Raw genomic sequence first — 20002 nt, 5'->3', positions numbered from 1 at the left:
CATCACCATCCATAATTCGTGGAGGACAATAAAAGCTGAAACTTGGCATATGAGTGAAGACCAAAGAAACCACTTAGATGTGCCAAGATCGAAGCCGCTGCAGCAATCTTGTGGTCTGATTCTCTAACTTCTCTAGGTCTTGCATTAGATGCATTGGTATGGACTCATAGTAAGAGACGGCGAATTTCTCTAACAGCAGCTGCCACCTACTGGATCAGGTTACTGCTACCTGGTGTAAGTATGTACTAAAAAAGTGGATCACACTGTATTACTCGACTATTCTGACATGAAAACACACTCCTAAAAACACATTAAATGCTGCTAAGTTTACCATAAAACAAATGTTCATGCGAGAATACAGGGAGCAATTTCATCAGACACAGCCAACTATCAACTTACAATTACAACTTCGCTAAAGTTCAAACCTTAAGATATCACACAATGAAAAAGTATTTCTTGTAATAAACAACTAAATTCTGCTTTCTGTACTACCTAAGATTTTGATTACTACTACATTTTCTTAATAGCTGCCCAGATACCAGTGGTATGTCAGCTCAGTCAAATTTGAAAAAAAATCCAGGTTTGATTTAAAAATTGCCTTTTACTGTAGCTGCCTTTTGCTACTTTTGCCCCATAGCAAAATTTCTATCTGTATTTTAATGACACCAGTCATTGAAATTGCATCTTTAGCTAGGCTGTCAATAAAAATACACTATGCTCATCTCATAATTAAGGCAGATGAAGAACTGAATGTTACATCATCTAGCTCTACAACTGGACAGTTCATACTAATCTGTCAAGTTCATAATATTTGTACAATTGCTTATCATATTCCTGAACATAAAATTAAATTAAATTATTGAAAAAACAGGAAAGAATGTCAAGCATATAACGATCACTAGTGCACTTCTATTGGAGTTAAGAAATTAATTCAATACTACTAAGATGTGTAGAGGCAAACACTATTCAACTTGCTAATATTTAAGAATGCACTTTAAATACGCTTGGTAACTTAGAAATTGGCTGGCTGTACAAGCTCATGTCACTTTGCTTCAGGTGAACGACCACACGTCAGTGGTAGAGTACCTGTTCTGCATGCAAAAGGTCCCAGGTTCAATCTCCAACGTTTCCAGGTAGGCTGGGAAAGATTCCTGTCTGAAACCCCAGAGAGCCACTGCAAGTCAGCGTCTACGATACCGGGCTCGATGGACCAGCGGTCTGACTTTGAAAAGGCAGCTTCCTAACTTTGCCCTAAAGCACCTCTTCCACTTCTGTACCCTCCCGAGCTCTTGCGCACTGTGATGTTTCAGCTATTCCAATTCTGTGATGTAGCTGCAGAGACAATAGTTTGCTGGCACCGCGGAACGTATGGAGGAATCACCTCCTATATTTATCATTAGGAGAAAGCAATTCCTCCCATTTTAGCAGCACGCAATTCTTCCCAAGATGCATGGATTAAGTCTGAACAGTGATGAGCAATTAACTGACCAGGGATCAGCTCCCCACTGCTCACAGGTAGACTGTTCTTCTCAACGTGCCTCATGATACAATCACATAAGGACTTTACAGGTCACGTTATTTGTTATTTAGGATCTAAAAGGTAGGTGTCCCCCTGTGGTACTGGCAGGACAACAAAATATGCTACAGAGGTTCTAGTACACTCTGAGCAGGAAAACGCCACCGTTAATTCTCAATGGTGGAAATTCATGGCCTTGAAACAATCTTGGGTAGAAAGAAGCAAACCCTGAAGCTATGTATTCAAGTGTCAACTTGAAATATGATGCTGCTAACCCTTGCCTTGTAGTCTCTCCATTATTAGCACTATCATGAATGGTTAAGAAAAATAAGGTCTGAATATCCTTGAGCATTAATATTTTAATTCAAGGAATATAAAATATCATGTATAGCAGTGGAATAGCATGACTTTTATTCTAAACTCCTTCCATTTCGTAATGGCTCAACAGCAGCTCTAAGGAGCAGTGACCTACTGGTAGGGCACACTGGAGAAATGTTTCCTTTTAGCACTTGATTCATCACAGACAAAATGTATTTATTTGTATATTGAAGACTTATTTTTATGGAGTTGAGTGACACAAGAGGCTTGGGGCCAAAACAGACATGACTTTAGATCTGTGTCTAGCAGCTATGCACTTTTACTCTACAGTAGGGGAGGGGGTGGTGGTTCTGGACTGAGACCCTAACATAGTGGGTAGGAGGGCTTCAAAGGTCTAGGGTTGGATACAGCATTGTGGTGCCCCCAGCAGAATATTGCTGGAAGAACAGGACTTCCACACCCTCTCCTTCCCCCCATCCCCTGCCACACCTCACCCTTGCATCTTCCAAATACCCTCTGGAGGATTGGGGGACTGCTGGCGGAACCACAATGCTGGATCCCCCCCCCCAAAATTGGGCCCCCAGCTCCTAGAGCACAAATGAAGGGGGAAAAAAGATGTAGCTGCTAGACCTGGGTTGTTTTGGCCCTTAGATGTTTTTACAAAGGGATCAGACGAATCCACAGCTATTAGAGTAAGGAAGTTCTGTTTTAGTTATCATGCTGGTTGACAGACATTGGAGGAAAACTTCAGATGGCGGTTTTCTCCATTATGACCTCTTTGTGGCCTGCTCAGGGACACGTGGCTGGCAACTGTTTGACTCAGCAGACCGCTGACTCGATCCAATAAGGCAAATCTCATGCCCATCAGGAGCAGCTAATCCTCAGTGGTACAGAACTTGCTTTGCAAGAGGAAGGTACCCAGCATATCTAGTTAAAAGGATTTTGGTGGCATCAATGGGGAAAATCTGTGCTTAAGACCCTGGACAGCTGCTACCAGTCAAACAGTAATGGGTTAGATGGGCCAATGGTCTGACTCAGTATATGGCAGCTGCGCATGTTCACACATTTGTTACGTATTTTTCAATAAAACAAGTAAAGCAATTTGGAACACAGACCTACTCTAACTAATGCTATGGAGTCAAAAATATGGAGAATGTACCCAATTTGCTATACCCTACTCTTCACTTTTTAAAGCCCAATTTGTGTGTCTTGCAGAAGTACCAAAAGTTAGCCAACTGGATTTTGCAATCCTATGGAACAAAAATCCCAGCCACTGTTGGTGATGCTTAATGGTTAAACACTGCAGAATACTGCACTGCTTTGTCAATATAAAACATCCTTATTTTACTTCCATGGTGACCAGCAGACACAGCATTCCTTTAAGACTGAAGATGCTAGGAAAATCGAGGCTATCCTGGGGCCTTCACAAGCATTAACTGGATCACCTTCACGAGTCTGAGAAGATACAGGTCTGTCCACTCTCTATCTCTGGAATGGTTGTGAAGCCAAGGCTAACATTTATACAGTACTGCCTTGGCTTCTCCTATTAGCTTTGAGGCAGTTCTGAGCAAGAAATGCGTGCTCCTTTAGAATTCCGGCAGTCACCTAAATCTCTTCTCACAGGCTTATTTATTCATTTATCTGTGGTATTTATATACTGCTAAATATAATAAAATATTTAGAGGTTTTAAGTAACTAAGCAGTTGCAATATTTTTATATGACTAAGAGAGCAATCCTATGGCCCGCTAGATACTGTCTAATGGGCCGTAGGATAGGCACATTTCCAGGAACTGACCTCGGAGCCCGTGCTCTGAGGTAGGTTCTCAGAAAACCGACTGCCCTTCTTGTCCGTGCTGCCTCTGAGGCAGCGCAGAGAAGCCCTGTCCTCGTGCTCACAAGGGGAGTGTGAAGCGACTGAAAAGGGGCGGGACTGGGGGACATTCCGGGGTAGAGAGAGCGGAGCTGTGCATACAACACATCCAATGTGTCATACAGCAGCTTCCTTTCCCGGTCGCCCCCCCACCCACTAGACAGCCGAAAACAGCTATCTAGTGAAAAATAGCAAGGAAGAAGAGGAGCGGAGGGAACGATCCCCCTGTGCCTCTCCTGCCTTGCTTTGGATAGGTGGTCGCCTCCGAGGTTGGAGGCGGCTGCCTATCTAGTTAGGATTGCACCCTAAGTGTTGTATGGACAAGTCATTTTATGTGCCTATGGGCTCAGTCCTATGCATGTTTACACAGAAAAAAAGTCCTATAACTCCCAGCTGGGAATTGTAAGACTTTTTCCTGTCTAAACATACATAGGATTGTGCCCTAAGTGCACCGTGGCAAAGATGGAAACAAAGCAACGTTCAAGCTGGACTGCTTACTTTTTCTTGTCTTTATCTTTCTTCAGCGGTTGCTGTGAAGTGGCTTGCAGAGACTGACACTGCAGCGTTTCAACTGCCACCTTCCGCCTGTTGAAGGCGTTCATCTCCTCCTCCAGCTCCCTTCTCTTCTCCTCCACCTTCTTCTTCTCTTCCTGATGTATCCTCTTTAGATGTTCAAACTTCTCATGCAGCTGGCAGAAGGAAAGACAGAAATTCAATTAACACTGCTTTCATTTCTACCTGGCAGGAGGACCCACTCCTGACCTACAGTAGGGGCCTACCACTCGAGCAGGAGTGTCCCATAGGAACTCAGCGGGGGATGATTTAAATGTTACTGAGCAACTTAGGTGCCACATCAGCATGGCTGGAGCAGTGGGGAACATCCAGAACACAGCGGAAGAGACTAAACACCTTCACCCTTGTCTCTGCTGAAGCTTTAAGAACTGCATCAAAATGAGAGAGTGGAGCACTGGAGAGATGCAGGCTGTAAGAAATCTGGTTGCTGTTTCATGAATTTTGTACTTTGGAGGCTAGCCGTTTGCAGGTTGTGTTGTTTGTTAATGTCTCAATGCATTGGAAAGGCTTGATGTATTTGGGTCTGGCTTACACTTTACTGATAAGTTACAACAATTTATATCGGGGCTGTTCACACATAATGACAACCCATTGGTTTAAAAACCAATGGGTTGTTGGGGACATGTGGGTGTGCTGCCTCCACTATGCCCGCCTCTTCCACTTTACAACACAACCCATGATTGGCTCCTTCATAGGTTGTGCAGCATGATGTGTGAACCTGGACCACTGGGTTGTTTAGCCCCTAAAACAACCTAGCAGCTAACCCAACAACAAGCCATGGGTTAACCACTGGGTTATTTAGTCCCTAAACAACCCAGCGGTATGGGTTTGGATGCCACATGCAGCAGGAGCCGATCATGGGTTTCTGAGTAAAAGCAGGTGGGCATGCTGCAGGCAATGTTACCCCTCTCTCCTGCTCACGCATGACAACCCATCACTTTTTAAACCAATGGGCTGTCATTATGTGTGAGCCAGGGCATTGTACTGTAATGGTTGATATTGCCTACTTTGTAATGTGTTTAAAATGTGATAATGTTAGTATTAATGAACTGAATTGTCTGAGTTGTTTATTTTGTTGCTGCTGGTCTGGTAATACCTGCAATGAGGGGTCATGAGGGATGGGTTAATTAAATACTGTCCACACGCACACCAGCATGGGAAGAAAGCACATAATTTGCATGACACATATGGTTGCTCTTTGCAGACATCACCAGAAGGGCAGAGGTGCCAACTCTAGTGAAAGCAGCAGCTGCTCCGTTCCATTAATATAGGAACTGACCCTTACTTATTAAGAGTAAATGTATGAATTTTTCCCTCACAACCAAACACACAGCTGCCTGACCTTTGCGTGTGAAATTAGTCCCTCTGCCCTTGAAGGGTGATGACACGGCTTCAACGTTCATTGGGAGATTTCTTTTAATATATAAAAATTATAGAAAGAATGTCCTGGTTCAGGAAAAGCAGTGCTGGAAATGCAACGTGGATGCAGTCAAAGGTTTTGTGCTTACTTCACCAAGGTTTTTAGACACTAGAAGCCATTTTGTTAACGCTCTGACTAGATCTTATGAAATCTCTGACTGGGTTCGGATGATCGCAGCAGGAGAAATAACTATTGTGGCTGCTGCCCCTGGGTGCGACTGCCATTTGCATTATTCCCTGCACTGCAGTGTGGTTTGGATGAGCATGGCATGCGGCCGGGGGCACGGCGGCATCGTACCCACCCTACAAGCCACAACGTGCAGTAGAGGTTGTCGGGTGGGTACGACATTTCCCCTGCGGCCCCGTACGCCGGGTTTGGACAACACGCCAACCCATGCTGTGGCGCAGGGAATAATACAAATGGCGGGCACATGTACAGGGGTGGAGGGAGCAGACACGATGGTTGCTTCCCCTGCTACGATTGTCCAAACACATCCAATGAAGTCAAACATGGAAATTCAAAGATTGAAGGGTCCCCCAGCCAAAAAATTCTAAGCTTTATAAATCAAAATTCAAACAAAAATTATTTTGTTGTCCCAATTCAGTTTACTTTTTAATGATTCAAAAAATTGTAGTTTACTTTTGTCATAGTTTAATCCTGAAATTCTTAATTAGCTGGACTAAGATGCTCCTGAAAAAAACCAGGGAACAAGAATCCCATTAATTTCCTTTTTTCAAGCTTCGAGAGGAATTTGGCGGTCTACCTTTGGAGACAAAATACTGGATTAGACAGGCCTGAGTCTGTTCCAGCAAGGTAATTCTCCCTTTCTTAGCTCTTTAGTGTTGGGATTCATTTCTTATAGCATATTAATCACAGGTGTACACAAAACTAGTACTTTCTAGTAGATCAATCTGTAATCCAGATTCACGCTCTGCCACACTCACTTCTCTCTCCTTTTCTTTCAGTTCCGACTCTGTCTCCTTGACCTTGTTTACAAACATTTGTCTCATTTCTTCCTCTTTCTTCTGCAATTCGCAGAGGAACTCTTTTCTTTTGGTCTCATATGTTTCTTGAAGGCTGGTTGAAAACACAACACACAGAAACCCCAAATCATGGTGACATTAAAAAGTTTTTTAAAATAGTGAAATGTTATTAACAGCTGTAAAGATATGCCTGCATACGCTTGTTTGCAATGGGTGCACATGTCAAAGACAGAAAACACCTTGGATTGGCAGCAACACAGAAGATTAGCATTAAAACATGTCACATTACTCTCATTGTGCTCGCAAAAATCCGTGATATTCCAGCTTCCACACATCCGTGCAGGTACACCAGTGGAAAGAAATAACTGAGGGGATGCTCTCTCACCTGAATGGCTGGTTGTCAGGATCAGTATCTTTGAACCCCATTTCTTCTAGCTTACACCGCCTGTAGAGCTCATAGTGGCGAGCATGAGTTTGCTCCCGAAGATCTTCCATGTTGACACGGATCAGCATTTCTCGCAGCTTCACAAAGTCACAGTGGCTTTCATTTTCAACTGATTACACAAAGAGAAGAAGCATAACCAACGTTTAAAAAATGGTTACTAAATAACTAGTCTCAAAACCCTGGAATCTCTTTTGTTGGAATAACATCCGAAGTAAAATGAAAACAGTGCTTCCTTTGATAACAGGATCAAAGCTTCACACAGCAGGATTAGCAAGTTTTATAGTGCAGTCTGAGTGAAGATGCATAGGAAATCACACTCTGTTCAAAGGGGCTTACTACCTAGCAGTTGTGTTTAGGATTGCAGCCTAATTTAATCACACTGATATATTATGATATATAATTAATATTGTTCATATTGTTGTTTTGCTCTGTTTTTAGCCTTGTTTGCATGGAAATGTATATATTAAATTTTGATTTTTGTGGGAAAAAACTATGTTTTTTCATTCAAACTCTTTGAATTGTTTATTGCATTGTTTTTTCTTCTTCTTGCACTACTTTTACATTCTGCTTTTCACATTATAATTTTCACATTGATCCTTGCCCATCTTGGCTCATTATGGTCTGCAGAGAGACTGGGTGAGGGGATCAGGGTGGTGGTGAACATCTCCCTTGAGGAGGGAGTGATGCCATCAGCCCTCAAGGAGGCAGCGATAAGACCGCTCTTAAAGAAGCCCTCCTTGGATCCCCAAGTTCTGAACAACTTTCGCCCAGTCTCAAATCTGCCATTTTTGGGCAATGTGATTGAGCGGGTGGTGGCGGTGCAGTTGAAGGCACACTTGGAAGAAACTGATTATCTAGACCCATTTCAGTCGGGCTTCAGGCTTAGGCATGGGACAGAAACGGCCTTGGTCACCTTGGTAGATGATATGAGGAGGGCTCTGGATAGGGGTGAATGCTCCTTCCTTGTTCTCCTCAACCTCTCAGCGGCTTTTGATACCGTTGACCACGGTATCCTCCTGGACCGCCTGGAGGGGGTGGGCATGGGAGACACCATATTGTGGTGGTTCCGGTCCTTCCTCTCCAGCAGGTACCAGAGGGTAGCACCGGGAGAGGAGGTTTCGGACCCGTGGCCACTTACTTGTGGGGTGCCACAGGGTTCCATCCTCTTCCCGATGCTATTTAACATCTATGTGAAGCCGCTGGGGGCTATCATCAGGAGGTTTGGGGTGCAGTGTCATCAATATGCGGATGACACGCAGCTCTACCTCTCATTCAAATCTTCACCAAGGTTGGCCGCAGAATCCCTGTCCAAATGTCTGGAGACGGTGAGTGGCTGGATGGGGAGGAATAAGCTGAAGCTCAACCCTGACAAGACCAAGGTACTTTTGGTGGGAGACAAGAGGAGGCTAGGGGATGTTGACCTGGTGTTGAATGGGGTACGGCTACTCTTGAAAGACCAGGTCTGCAGCCTGGGGGTCATTTTGGACACCCAGCTGTCCATGGAGGCTCAGGTGTCAGCTGTGAGCCGGACAGCGCTGTATCAACTCCATCTGATACGGCGGCTGAGCCCCTTCCTTCCCGACCATCTGCTCCCATCGGTAGTACATGCCCTGGTCTCCTCTCGTTTAGACTACTGTAATGCACTCTACGTGGGGTTACCCTTGAAGATGGTTCGGAAACTGCAGCTGGTACAGAACGCGGCGGCTCGCCTGATTAAAGGCAGCCGCCGGCGAGATCACATCACTCCAGTGCTGAAGGAGTTGCACTGGTTACCAGTTGTTTTCCAGGCCAAATTCAAGGTGTTGGTTTTGACCTTTAAAACCCTATATGGTTCCGGCCCAGCCTATCTTAAGGAGCGCCTCCAGCAGCACCAGACAGGCCGCTTAACAAGATCAGCCTCGGATGGCCTTCTCTCTGTCCCATCAGCCAGGACAGCTAGACTGGTGGGGACGAGGGAGAGGGCCTTTTCTGTGGTGGCCCCCACTCTGTGGAACTCCCTCCCTAGGGAACTCTGTCATGCCCCTCTTTAATGAGCTTCCATCGTGCATTAAAAACGTGGTTGTTCAGGCAGGCATTTGGGGTGGGTTAGGGTATTTTAGAAAATGTTTTTATTGTAGAATTTTATTGTTTTAAACTGTTTTATTGTATGTTGTACATCGCCCAGAGTGGCTGGGTGACCAGCCAGATGGGCGATTAATAAATTTAATAATAAATAATAAATAAATTATAATAATACAGATAAGTTGATGGATTGACTGAAATGTTATTTATACACTTTTTAATACTTTTATATCATTGGGAGTCACTCTGCGCTCCAGATTTTTTGTTGGAAAAGTGGCTTACAGATATGCTTCCTGTGCAAAAGACTGTTCAACTAACGTATGACCATGACATTCTCAGGAATTCAAGGCAAGCTGCCACTGGCCACAAAACAGTGTTAGTTAACCCATTGCTTGTAATGGCTACATGAGTAGGAAACATTCCCTAACAGCCACTACAGGCAAGGATGCACATCACTGTTGGAGAGGCCCAGCTTCTGACTTACCTTGTACCACACCCCATGGATATTGCCGAGCTCTCACCATTTTATTTCCAACCTTTACCTCTTCTGTGCTTCCCACAACAGCAAAGGGTAGATGAGCCTAAAATGACACGTCACCATGGAATTACAAGCAAAAGATAAAACTTTAGTTGTTAGTCTCATAGAACTGGTCATTTTCTCTCTTAGTCTCATTTGGCTCTTAAACTCAATTTTCTCAGGGCCAAACCCCAAGTTGCATTAATTACATAGCATGTAGCTGAACCCTCTAATTTTCTTACTCTAAAGTGTGTGTTGCCCCAATTTGAACTGGGATCAACATGCACCAAGAGGACATGGCCACCATTCTTTGCTTCCTAAAATCCCGCCCCCCTCCTTGAATGGGGGAGGTTTTTTGTTTTATTTAATGCCAATGGAGGCTTTTTTCGTTTTTCTCCCATGTGGGGGGAGGCAAGTTTTGGGAAGCAAACAACTGGGGGTGGATTTAATCCTCCACTCCTGGTGCACAGTGGTCCCAATCCAAATCTGGACCACATGTACTTAGGTCAACTACATGCTACGTAATTAATGTAGCAAGTAATTTGACCCTTCCATGTCTGTGGTACTTGCATGCTGTGAAGGCGAAACTGCCAAAACTAAACACTCATCTTGAGAAAATGTCAGCCCTTACATACTTTAAACATTCCAGGATTTTCAACCAAACAATAACTGAAGATTTTATGTAGTCATGCAGAGAATTTCTAAGTGCATAGATTTTACCAATAATCCTTTGTGGTGGACTGTACACACCACATTCCCAACATCCCACTTGGCTCTTTCCTGTAACCTTGCTCAAAAGTGTACTACGTGGCTAGAGGAGGTTAACTTCAGCAGATAGAAGCAGAAGAATGCCTGTGTAGCACTGAAAATCCTTATGACTGTGGATTATTAGAGGATTACTAGGAAGTATTTTTTGCACTCTACAGGGTTCAGCTAGTATAGTGTAGTAGCCAAGAAAAGTGTCTGGGCAGAACCACTGTGATGTAGAGATCAGAGTGTCAGACTAGGGCTGGGGAGAGCCAGATTCAAATTCCCATTAAATTTGCTAGGCCAGCCACTTCCTCTCGGCCTAGCTGACCTCCACAGGGTTGTTGTGACAATGAAATGGGAGGAGGAAGAGATCCATGTATGCTGCCTTGAATCCCTTTGTAAGTAAGGTAGGATGTGGTAAATAAATCTCACCTCACTAAATGACTGTACGCAAGCGAAGCCTCAGCCCCCTCCCCTCTCCTAGAAGACTCCTAACACTGTTCTATTGCACTGGGCTCTCGTACTGACACAATGCATGTGAAGCACTATAAATGTTTGATATACCATTTCCTCAGCTTCCCCAGTCTGCTCCTTATTCAAACGCATGAAGAGGGAACTCATACATTATTTCCATCCGAAGCCTGCATGCATTGGTATGCTTCTGGCTGGCACTGTAAATTCACCCCCCCACACACACACACACACACCAGCACCAAGGACAGTTGACGTGTATGCAGGGGAAAGGTCCATATCCCTACATTTTATCCAAGGTGTCATGTCTTGTCTTTGCTTGCTGCCTGACAAAAGTGCGATTTGCTATGATCATAGAATAGTAGGGTTGGGAGGGGCCTACAAGGCCATCGAGTCCAACCCCCTGCTTAACGCAGGAATAATGATGAAGTATACCATATTGCAGCCTTCCGCCATCACCATCAGCCGCAGCCAGCACGGCTAATAATGAGGAATGCTGGGAGATGTAGTCTGAAACTTCTGGAAGGTACCAGGTTGGGGAAGGCTAGCACATTGCAAGTTTAAGCAAGAGGCACAAAATGTCTCCCATTCTGGTAATCAGGTTGTTTTGGAAAATGTGCGTAACCCTACGGGTCTTTTACTGGCAAGGCTCAAATGCCTCTACATAAATTAAGTTAAACAGCCAGTGTGAGAAGATTCCACTGCCTCCTCATTATAAAAGGAGCACCCAGTTAAGAAATGGGAGGAGGAGCACCTAAGCACCACCATGAACAGAGTCCACCAGTTCACATAGTCTTCCATTTTGAAATGTAACCGCTATAAATGCAAAACTATACAAGCGTGGAGCAGAAAGCCCATTACTCACATTCATTACAGAGTTAATCTCAGCTACGGCATCATCATCTGTGGGGAACTGATAGATCTGGACTCCATTACTGACCAGTTCACTCATGATCTTAATCTTAAACTTGTGCAACTCGCTCTTGGAGATGGTGTCAGCTTTGGCAATTATAGGGATAATGTTCACCTGTGCAGGAAGGAAACAATTGGACATAATTAAAACCCAATTTTTAAGGCTTATCATCCTTATAATCAAGGATTGGTTATAAAATTGTATTATCATGGTAGATGTGCAGATGCCCTTTATAAATGGGGCAAATAGCATCATCAAATTATGATTGTGGGGCTGAAAAACAAACTATCCAACATATAGTGACAGAGTGTCAAAACCGAGCCTACAGTGGAGACTTTGCTGATTTCCTGGCTGTGACAACTGAAGCAAAAAACTACATCTGTAACCTAGACATATGTTTGTGATCTTCCTGTCTATATTTTATATTTCATATTTATTATGCTCTATGTTTTTAAATTGTAACGGACGTGAATGTGCCATATGATAAATAAAAATAAATACTAATATTGGTTAGGACTGCAGCTAGAATTGAGATAAATAGCAAAAGGAAAGAGGCTGAAGGGTCCATATTCAGTAGACTGGTTAAAAAGGACTTGGAATACCTTATATGTTTTGCATTTGGCAAGATTCTGTGAAGTGAAGGAAGGGAAATGTCAAATGAAATAATTTTTATGAAATTTGGAACTGGTCTCTAAGTTACTGGAATAGACAGCTTCATAAGAATGCTCCCTTGGCAGTATTAACATTTTGACTGGAATGATTTAATCTGTTAAGTGCTTTTTCACACTGAATTGACTGAAGTAATTTGACTGACTAATTTAATGGTTATTTGATTGTAGAATCAATCATTTATGGCATATATTTCGTATATAATGAGCACGCATTCCCCACCACAACACCCTATACCCTTCATTTTAAGGATTCCCTTGCCCCATCTGAGACACATATTTAAAAATCCAACACTAAATTTGAACACAAATCCTTAAGGGCGCAGTCCTATGGGGATAGGCTGCCACCTCTGAACTCAGAAGCGACCACCTATCCAATGCAGGGCAGGAGAAGCTCGGAGCGGACCATCCCCTCCATGCCCTCCATTTGCAGCTAGACAGCAAATTTCAGATATCTAGCTGTGGGAAGGCAGAGCGGGCAAAGCAGCTGCCAGACAACACACAGGATGTGTCGTACCGGCATTTCCACCTACCCCACCCCAGAATGCCCCCCAGAACCCCCCATTTTTACCACCCCACACTCCTCTTCCAAGCCCGGGGCCATTCCGAGCTGCCTATGAGGCAGCGCAGCAGGGTGGGGGGAGGTCGGTTCCCAGGGAACCGACATATCCTATGGCTGTCTAGCCACTGACTAGTGGCCATAGGATTGCTCCCTCCATGGTTGACTATCTTCTGGGTAAGTTCCCTAAACCCTTCAAGAAAGAGAGCATCCTGGGTGCTCACCAGAATGTTTCCCAGTAACTTTTTCCCTCTCCTTGGAATTAGTACAATTGCTGGACCACAGCAGCACCAAAACAATGTTGCTTGTGAAGGTTTACAACTGAACAGTGAAAAAGTAAGATGGGATAGAGTGAACTGCCCTGGCTCCATGTTGTCAGTCACAATTTAGAATGCATTTTCTCCACATACTAGAACAGGAGGACAGTATCTTTCCTCCCACTGTAGCGACCTATATCAGATGCAATTCAACTTTTTAAAGCGTTTCCCATATTTGAAATTGGTGAGTCAAATCAATAGGCCACCTTTATATACCAAGCTGTCTCTGCAGATCAATAGTTGGCTTATTTTCTGCTTTTATTTCGATGGCTTGCCAAAGAATATGAAGGCTAGCCATCTGGCCAATATATGCCCATTTGCAGACTACAGCATATTAAGGTTTGCACTCAGGAAAAGGATGAACAAGACAGTGCTCACACGAGCACTGGAAGAGCCAACGTCTGTGATTCCAAATTCAGTTCAGTCCTAGCTAGCCATATCCTATATATACTACTAGTGAACTCATTCTCTGAGTAAGGATCCTTATGCCCTACATGTCTTTTGATTATTGCAAGATTCATCTCTAAATTTCCTAACAGATAATCCATCACTCCTCTCAAAATTGCATCCACTTGTGACATCTAGTGGATCCTTTTGTCTTCATCTCCCAATCTTATTTCCAGAGCTGGGAATGAAGCCAGAATCTATAGGCTGAGGCCACCACAAGAACACGTATGGAACTAGATTAAAGATGGAAAACACCTGCTTATTATATCATATATTCAAACCAATATAACAAAACATGTGTAGATCACAAAGGGCCTTTTAGAGGCAGGTGGCTTTCCAAAACAGCCTTACTTTATTGTGCCAACAGGTACACTGAGTTAAGATAAAGTGGTATATCAGATGGGACTGACTCCTTTCAACTTTTTTGCTGTTCCATATGAACAGCCAGACATGGTTCAGTTCCAGTCTACCCCACTTGTTTCAACTGCACTCTGAGGCATTTATGATTTAGCTTAAGCATTCAGCTTTGAAGATGACTTTTTGGCTGTCTGGAAGTAATTAGATACAGTAGGCAACAGCTGGTTTAGTTATGAGCTCAGCCGCACACAAATGCATGACAGAAGAGCAAACTCTGCCGAAAGATCCTCCACCCTGGAAAAGCCTGGAGAAGTCACTCTGATTAACAAGATACAAGAATATCACAGGAAACCCAGACAGTCCACCCCATCTCTGACATCATCCTGCTGACACTGCAGAGCTGTCAAACAGCTGCCCCCATCTATGTATAACCAATTCAGATGCCTACCAAAAGACATCTTCACTAAGCAGATGTCTGATCTCAAGCCAATGTAGTATCTAATCCATATTAGACTCCAGAAGAGACAGAAGAGAGAGCTGGAAAATGAGAGCATTATTTCCTACCTACCTCACACACCCTGAATACCTTCATCAGAGGTTTGTCACCCAGATCTACCCATACTGCCCTTGAATCCTTATATCCTTTCACTCCCCTTCTGTAAAATGGGGATTACATTTCCTGGTCTTCCAAAGAGTTTACTATTGTGTTAGAATCCATGCCGCTATTTAAGAACTTGAGCCAGGCTGTAATGAGGGAGGGCAAAATATGAATAAGTTCCGTGGTGGAAACACACAACTCTAGTTAGCCACTGTTCTTACAGATTGATCCTTGGCTTGATGTCTCACACTTAAGAACTTTGGATGCCAAGGGTGGCCAATTTGGAGCTAAAACCAGATCTTAAGCATGTTTACTTGGGGATAATTCTCACTTTATTTTTTCTGTTTGGATACGCATGCTTGAGCATAATCATCACATGTAATCTCTCAGGATCACCCAAAACATTTTGCTGCCTGAGGCAAAGGACAAAGCACACACACACAATTCTGTACATGGAATTGGAGAAGAATGGCAGTTAAATCTTGCTTCAAGACTGGCAACAGATCAACATCTTCCACTGAACCCAAGGGCAGCTGGCTAGCTTAGTGAGCATACAGCAGGATAGCTTAGAGGAGTGAGGGGGAGCAGTTGAAGGAGGGTTGTTGCTGCCCTCCTCCCAGCATCTGCCACCTGAGGCAGCTGCATCACTCTGCCTAATGACAGGGCCAGCCTGTAGCCTATCAAGTATAAAGGAGAGATGCACATAGAATTAGGTTTGTGACACTCTCAGAAGCAGCTGCTGGTGAAGGAAGGGGAGACTAGTGTGCAAATAGCCACAGCCCCACACAAAGGTAACATGCAAAGCTCTACACGTCCAGTCCAGGGTACACAGCACATAGAGTGAAGGCGATGAACTATAGGTGGGTAGCAGAAAAAGATAGTGGGAGGGGGGCACATTTCTATTTTCCAGCAGATTAGATGTTCCTATTAATATGTAAGAAAGGGATGTCAGGGTGGACACTGAGCCCATAGAATCCCCAAGTAGTTCTGATTCTGAGGAAGAGCAGTCGCTCCTGGGAGAGGAGTGCGCTCCTCTTTCCCAAGGCCCACAGCTGACGGAGATTCCTCCCACCAGCATTCCTAGCTTAGATAGCAGTCCAGGGAGTGACAGAGCGCGGATAGCAGACTTGGTGGATGCGCGACGCCGACGCAGAGAGCGGCGCCAAATGGAGGGCGCAGAAAGGAGGCGTAGTGCCCGGTTGGCGCGCAAACAACAGCTGCACCCAGAGGATCCAAGGGAAAAGGGGAGGGACTCTCCCTAGTCCTTAAGTTCAGGGATCTGCCAGTAATTCCCTTTCAAACGGGGACCAACTGTTCCAACTTAGGGCAAAGGTACTCTGCTGCTCAGATCTAGTTGCAAACGGTAGAGTTGTTAAGTTGTAAAAGAAGAATAAAGCTTTGAAAGGAATCCCTTTGTCTGTGTCTGGACTTGGCTACTGGATTAGACTGAGAGAGGCCTCCAAAGAGCCCTTGACAAGGGCATTGCTTGGTTGTTTTGTGTTTAATATTATTTGTTTAAAAAGGCCACTCATTAGAAATATGACATAAACATGACTGTTTTTTCTTTTGAACATGAATTTTTTGATGTCAGTGAGCTTTGCAGTTTGCCCCAAGCTCTCCTCACAGCATGCACTACAGAGGACTTGCTTTTTCTCTTTCAGCACCATGTGATAAATCAAATGGCCAGTTATCAGCCAGGCTCACTGGAAACACACTGTAAGGAAGCAGTTATTCGCGTCCCTAAGATGTGTTAAGCTTGGTTACTACTGCCACAAATGGTTGTTGCCTTAGAAGCATCCCAAGAGAGCAATATATCCTGGTGGCTACTGCATCAGAACAGCCACAACTCATGCAAACTGATTTACCATATTAACCATCTTCTCATAACTTGCCTGTTAAGCTGTTTTCCACACAACCGTCAGGATGATCTTGCTGTAAGCAGAGCAGTAATGATTAAGCTCCATGCACAGGCTGGATTTCCTTTCCCTAACCTATTCTCTCTTCATGCGCATCTCAGTAGAATCAGTGATAGCACTGAAGATGTACACACCACTCCGGATCTCCAGAAGGATGGCATTTAGAAAATTAACACATTTAATAATACTGAACTAGCCCTGCTCAAAATGATCATAATGTAGTGGGGAGGGGAAATACCCATAGAGGCTACTGAGAACAGAATATATTATACTTCCTTTGCAGTGCACGCATGTGCACATGTGTATATAAAAGGAGAGAGAACAAACATTTATATAAAAGTACGGCAAGTGAGAGGATTTAGTATCCTACAAGGGTATGAAGTTTTGGGGCCTACAGAGCCAAGTAAAAAGGTCAGGCTTAGAGGCCTGGGTTTTTTTTTGTTGGGAGGGGGTATCCCTGAGAGGAGAAGTTTAATTTCCCCAGTTAAGTTTCATTTCTTCAGATTTGAAGCAGTACTTTCGGTTTAGACGGATGAGTGAGAGAGCCACTAAAGACAGCTAGAGAGCCAGTAAGAGCAGAGTAGGGGAGACCAGAGCCTGAAGAAGGAGCAGGAAGAAGCAGCCTGGAGAAGTCGAAGGTCAGCTAGGGTAAAGGAACTTGTGTTTTGCAACTTTTATTTTTTCTTAATGTCTTTTGTATCACTCAGCTCTATCGTGTAAATAGCTTTAATTGTGATTTGCTTGCTTTAATTTACCAGTAAACTGTTGTGGTTAAAACCCAAGTATCCGAAGTGCCAATCACCCCACGTCTACAGTCTAAACCCACATCACTGGGAAGGGGAAGTTTAAAAGAAGGAAAGGGATTCTTAAGGAGGCAAGAGATCTTTAAGGAGTTGCTCAGGGGGTCCAGGCCATAAGGGGAACCCTGACAAAGGGTTTTGTCCAAATTATCTGGAATCCAAAATATGTCCAGTGAAGGAAAGGTGCTAACCACAGCTACTGTTAAGACAAACGTAACTGAAAGCCGATGCTTGTGAGACGTGCATGCCCTCAAGTACATACCTTACTGTCCAGCTTTTTCATGGTTACCAGATCCAAGGACTTCAGTGAGTGGCCAGTTGGAGTGATGAAGTAAAGGCAGACGTGGATTCTTGTATCATGATAATTAAAGAGGGAGCGCCGGATTTTCAGCTCTTCTTGCAAGTAGTTTTCAAACTGCGTGTCAATGTATTCTACTATCGGCCTGTAACTACAAACTAATTCCATTAGCAACCTGAATGGGCGGCACACTTCATACACAATGACTATCAGGTGCATCGCTTGGAAACATCTGCAAGAAGAACGGGCTCGGTCTTTCCCATCCACCAAGCTTTGATTGGAATTTGGTACAAAAGACATTAAAAAGCCTTTAGCACTAACTGGCAAGTTACACCACAAGGTCAAAGCTAAATTAGCATAAGGTGGTTCACAAAAGGAGTAGGAAAATGGTAAACAACTGCCAAAAAAGCTTTTTGGTGTGTGCCATGTTTTGACGTACTGAGCTGGATGATGTTATTATAAAGAAGAAGAGATAACATGGAACTAGAGCTGCTCTCTACACAATGACTCATTTTGCATGTATTGGTGGCAATTTGTAGGTTAATTAATTAATTAATCCACGATTTGCCATGGTGCATGATGGGTGTGTGCCACCGCCATTTTGCATGTGCAACCTCCGATTGGCCCAACTGGAGGTTGCTCTGTGGCATCCGAACCTGGATACTATGGATTAATTCAGGGTTAAATAACCCACAGTTAACCTACAATTCGTTATTAGGCAAGATGTACTTGACACATATCAGAGTGGCTGAGTATATCCAAATTCCTCCAGGCATGGGCAGGGAGTGGAGACAGAAATGGCAGGATTTGAACTACCTCCCTATGAGCTAGGAATGCTCCTCCTTCCCCTCCTATTCTGCAAGGTCCTTCTGGTACTGCATCTTTTACTCCCTTTGTTTCTAGGAATGGAAGCTGGGGTGGGGGGACACCACATGCAGAGTGAAAGGGTCAGGAAGCAATAGAGGAAATACTACATTGTTTACTATCCTCATAAGAGCAGCTCTGCTGCAGCAGATTAAAGATCTGTCTAGTCCAGCATTTGGTTTCCCACAATGGCCCATCAGATACCTCAGAAGTCCACAAGCAGGACATTAAAGCAATAGCTCTCTCCTGTTGCCACTCAGTGTCAGTGGCATCTTCCACCTACAAATCCCTTCTCTCAAGTTTCCTTTTCCTCGTCTGGAGGGAAGATGCACAGCAGCCACCATCTTGCCAATAAAATAGGGAAAAAACTAACCACAGCCATCATACTTCAGGAAGAGAATCAGGGAAGGGTGGAAACAGCTGATGGAGGGAAGCAGCAGTACCTCAACTCCCTAGCTGTCCCCTTAACCTGCACATAACACAGCAGTTTGCACTATGTCCAATTGAGGAAACAAGAAAGAATGTAGCCAACTAAAGATGTGAAGGCATGGAAAAAGAACTTGGGGGGGAGAACAGAAACATTTGGGGGGAAAATCCCCTCCTAGAGCCTTCTTTTATCTTTGAGGGGGGAAAAAATCCTCTCCAGTCCTCCCAAATTCTCATGGTTTTTTCCCCAGGCCCTCACGTCTCTATAGGTAACACACCCAAAAGTCAGAGGTTCATGGCCAACATGAATTCTGCAGTTTCCTACCAAGCACAACACATCTGGAAAAAGTTATTAAATGTGTAGGCTGTGTGGATAGTGTCATTATACAGTTTAGTCACTAGGTGGCGCTGGATTTAATGGTATCTGGCTGTAGAGTCAGGAGTTTCCTGTTACTGCTCTATTCTGGTTTATGATGGACAATAAAAGCTTCCTGACTGGTGTGTCCTCTAAGCCTTCCATGACAGATCTTGTAAGCAGATGATCATGGGAACTATGATCCAACTGGATTCCAAGAAGAATTACATTCCTTTACACATCCAACGGCTGCAAGCTTTTTGGGGCCAAATCAGAAAGTGACTTGCCTTTCGTCTTTATTTATCTGATCCCCAAACCCCACAGCATCTACAATCGTCAGTTTCAGGTGGACGTTGCTTTCCTGCAGATCATATGTCCGTGGCCTTAAGCGGACCGCATGCTCATAGTGGCTGGCTTCTTCCGTTTCAAATGTTGTATTAAAGAGAGTGTTCATCAGTGTGGATTTGCCAATGCCAGTTTCACCTAAGAAATTTAAGAAAGAAAAAAGGCTTCAGTTATGTTTTTCCTCCACTGGGGATTGTTCATGATTTCAAAGCAA

The 20002-nt window shown here is 44.0% G+C and overlaps 1 protein-coding gene across 3 annotated transcripts in view; it reads right to left on the bottom strand.

Moving 5' to 3' along the window:
• Positions 1-20002, bottom strand: part of SEPTIN8 (septin 8) — an 89504-nt gene that overhangs the window by 20598 nt on the left and 48904 nt on the right. For 2 of the 3 annotated variants that reach the window (XM_084838825.1, XM_084838823.1), the window contains exons 3-9: positions 19731-19926; positions 17763-17949; positions 11791-11952; positions 9672-9768; positions 7067-7235; positions 6643-6775; positions 4204-4394 (exon numbers count right to left, since the gene is read on the bottom strand). In XM_084838825.1, coding sequence (XP_084694951.1) covers positions 4204-4394; positions 6643-6775; positions 7067-7235; positions 9672-9768; positions 11791-11952; positions 17763-17949; positions 19731-19926 — 1135 coding nt within the window. The remainder of the gene's footprint in view (positions 1-4203; positions 4395-6642; positions 6776-7066; positions 7236-9671; positions 9769-11790; positions 11953-17762; positions 17950-19730; positions 19927-20002) is intronic. The other variant, XM_084838824.1, reaches the window with a different exon arrangement.

Source organism: Heloderma suspectum, chromosome 2 (assembly GCF_057233095.1).
Source record: "Heloderma suspectum isolate Gila_16-S chromosome 2, 16-S_ref, whole genome shotgun sequence".
Lineage (NCBI taxonomy): Eukaryota > Metazoa > Chordata > Lepidosauria > Squamata > Helodermatidae > Heloderma > Heloderma suspectum.
The sequence above is the reverse complement of the archived record's forward strand: the minus strand, read 5'-3'. Positions and strand labels throughout refer to the sequence as shown.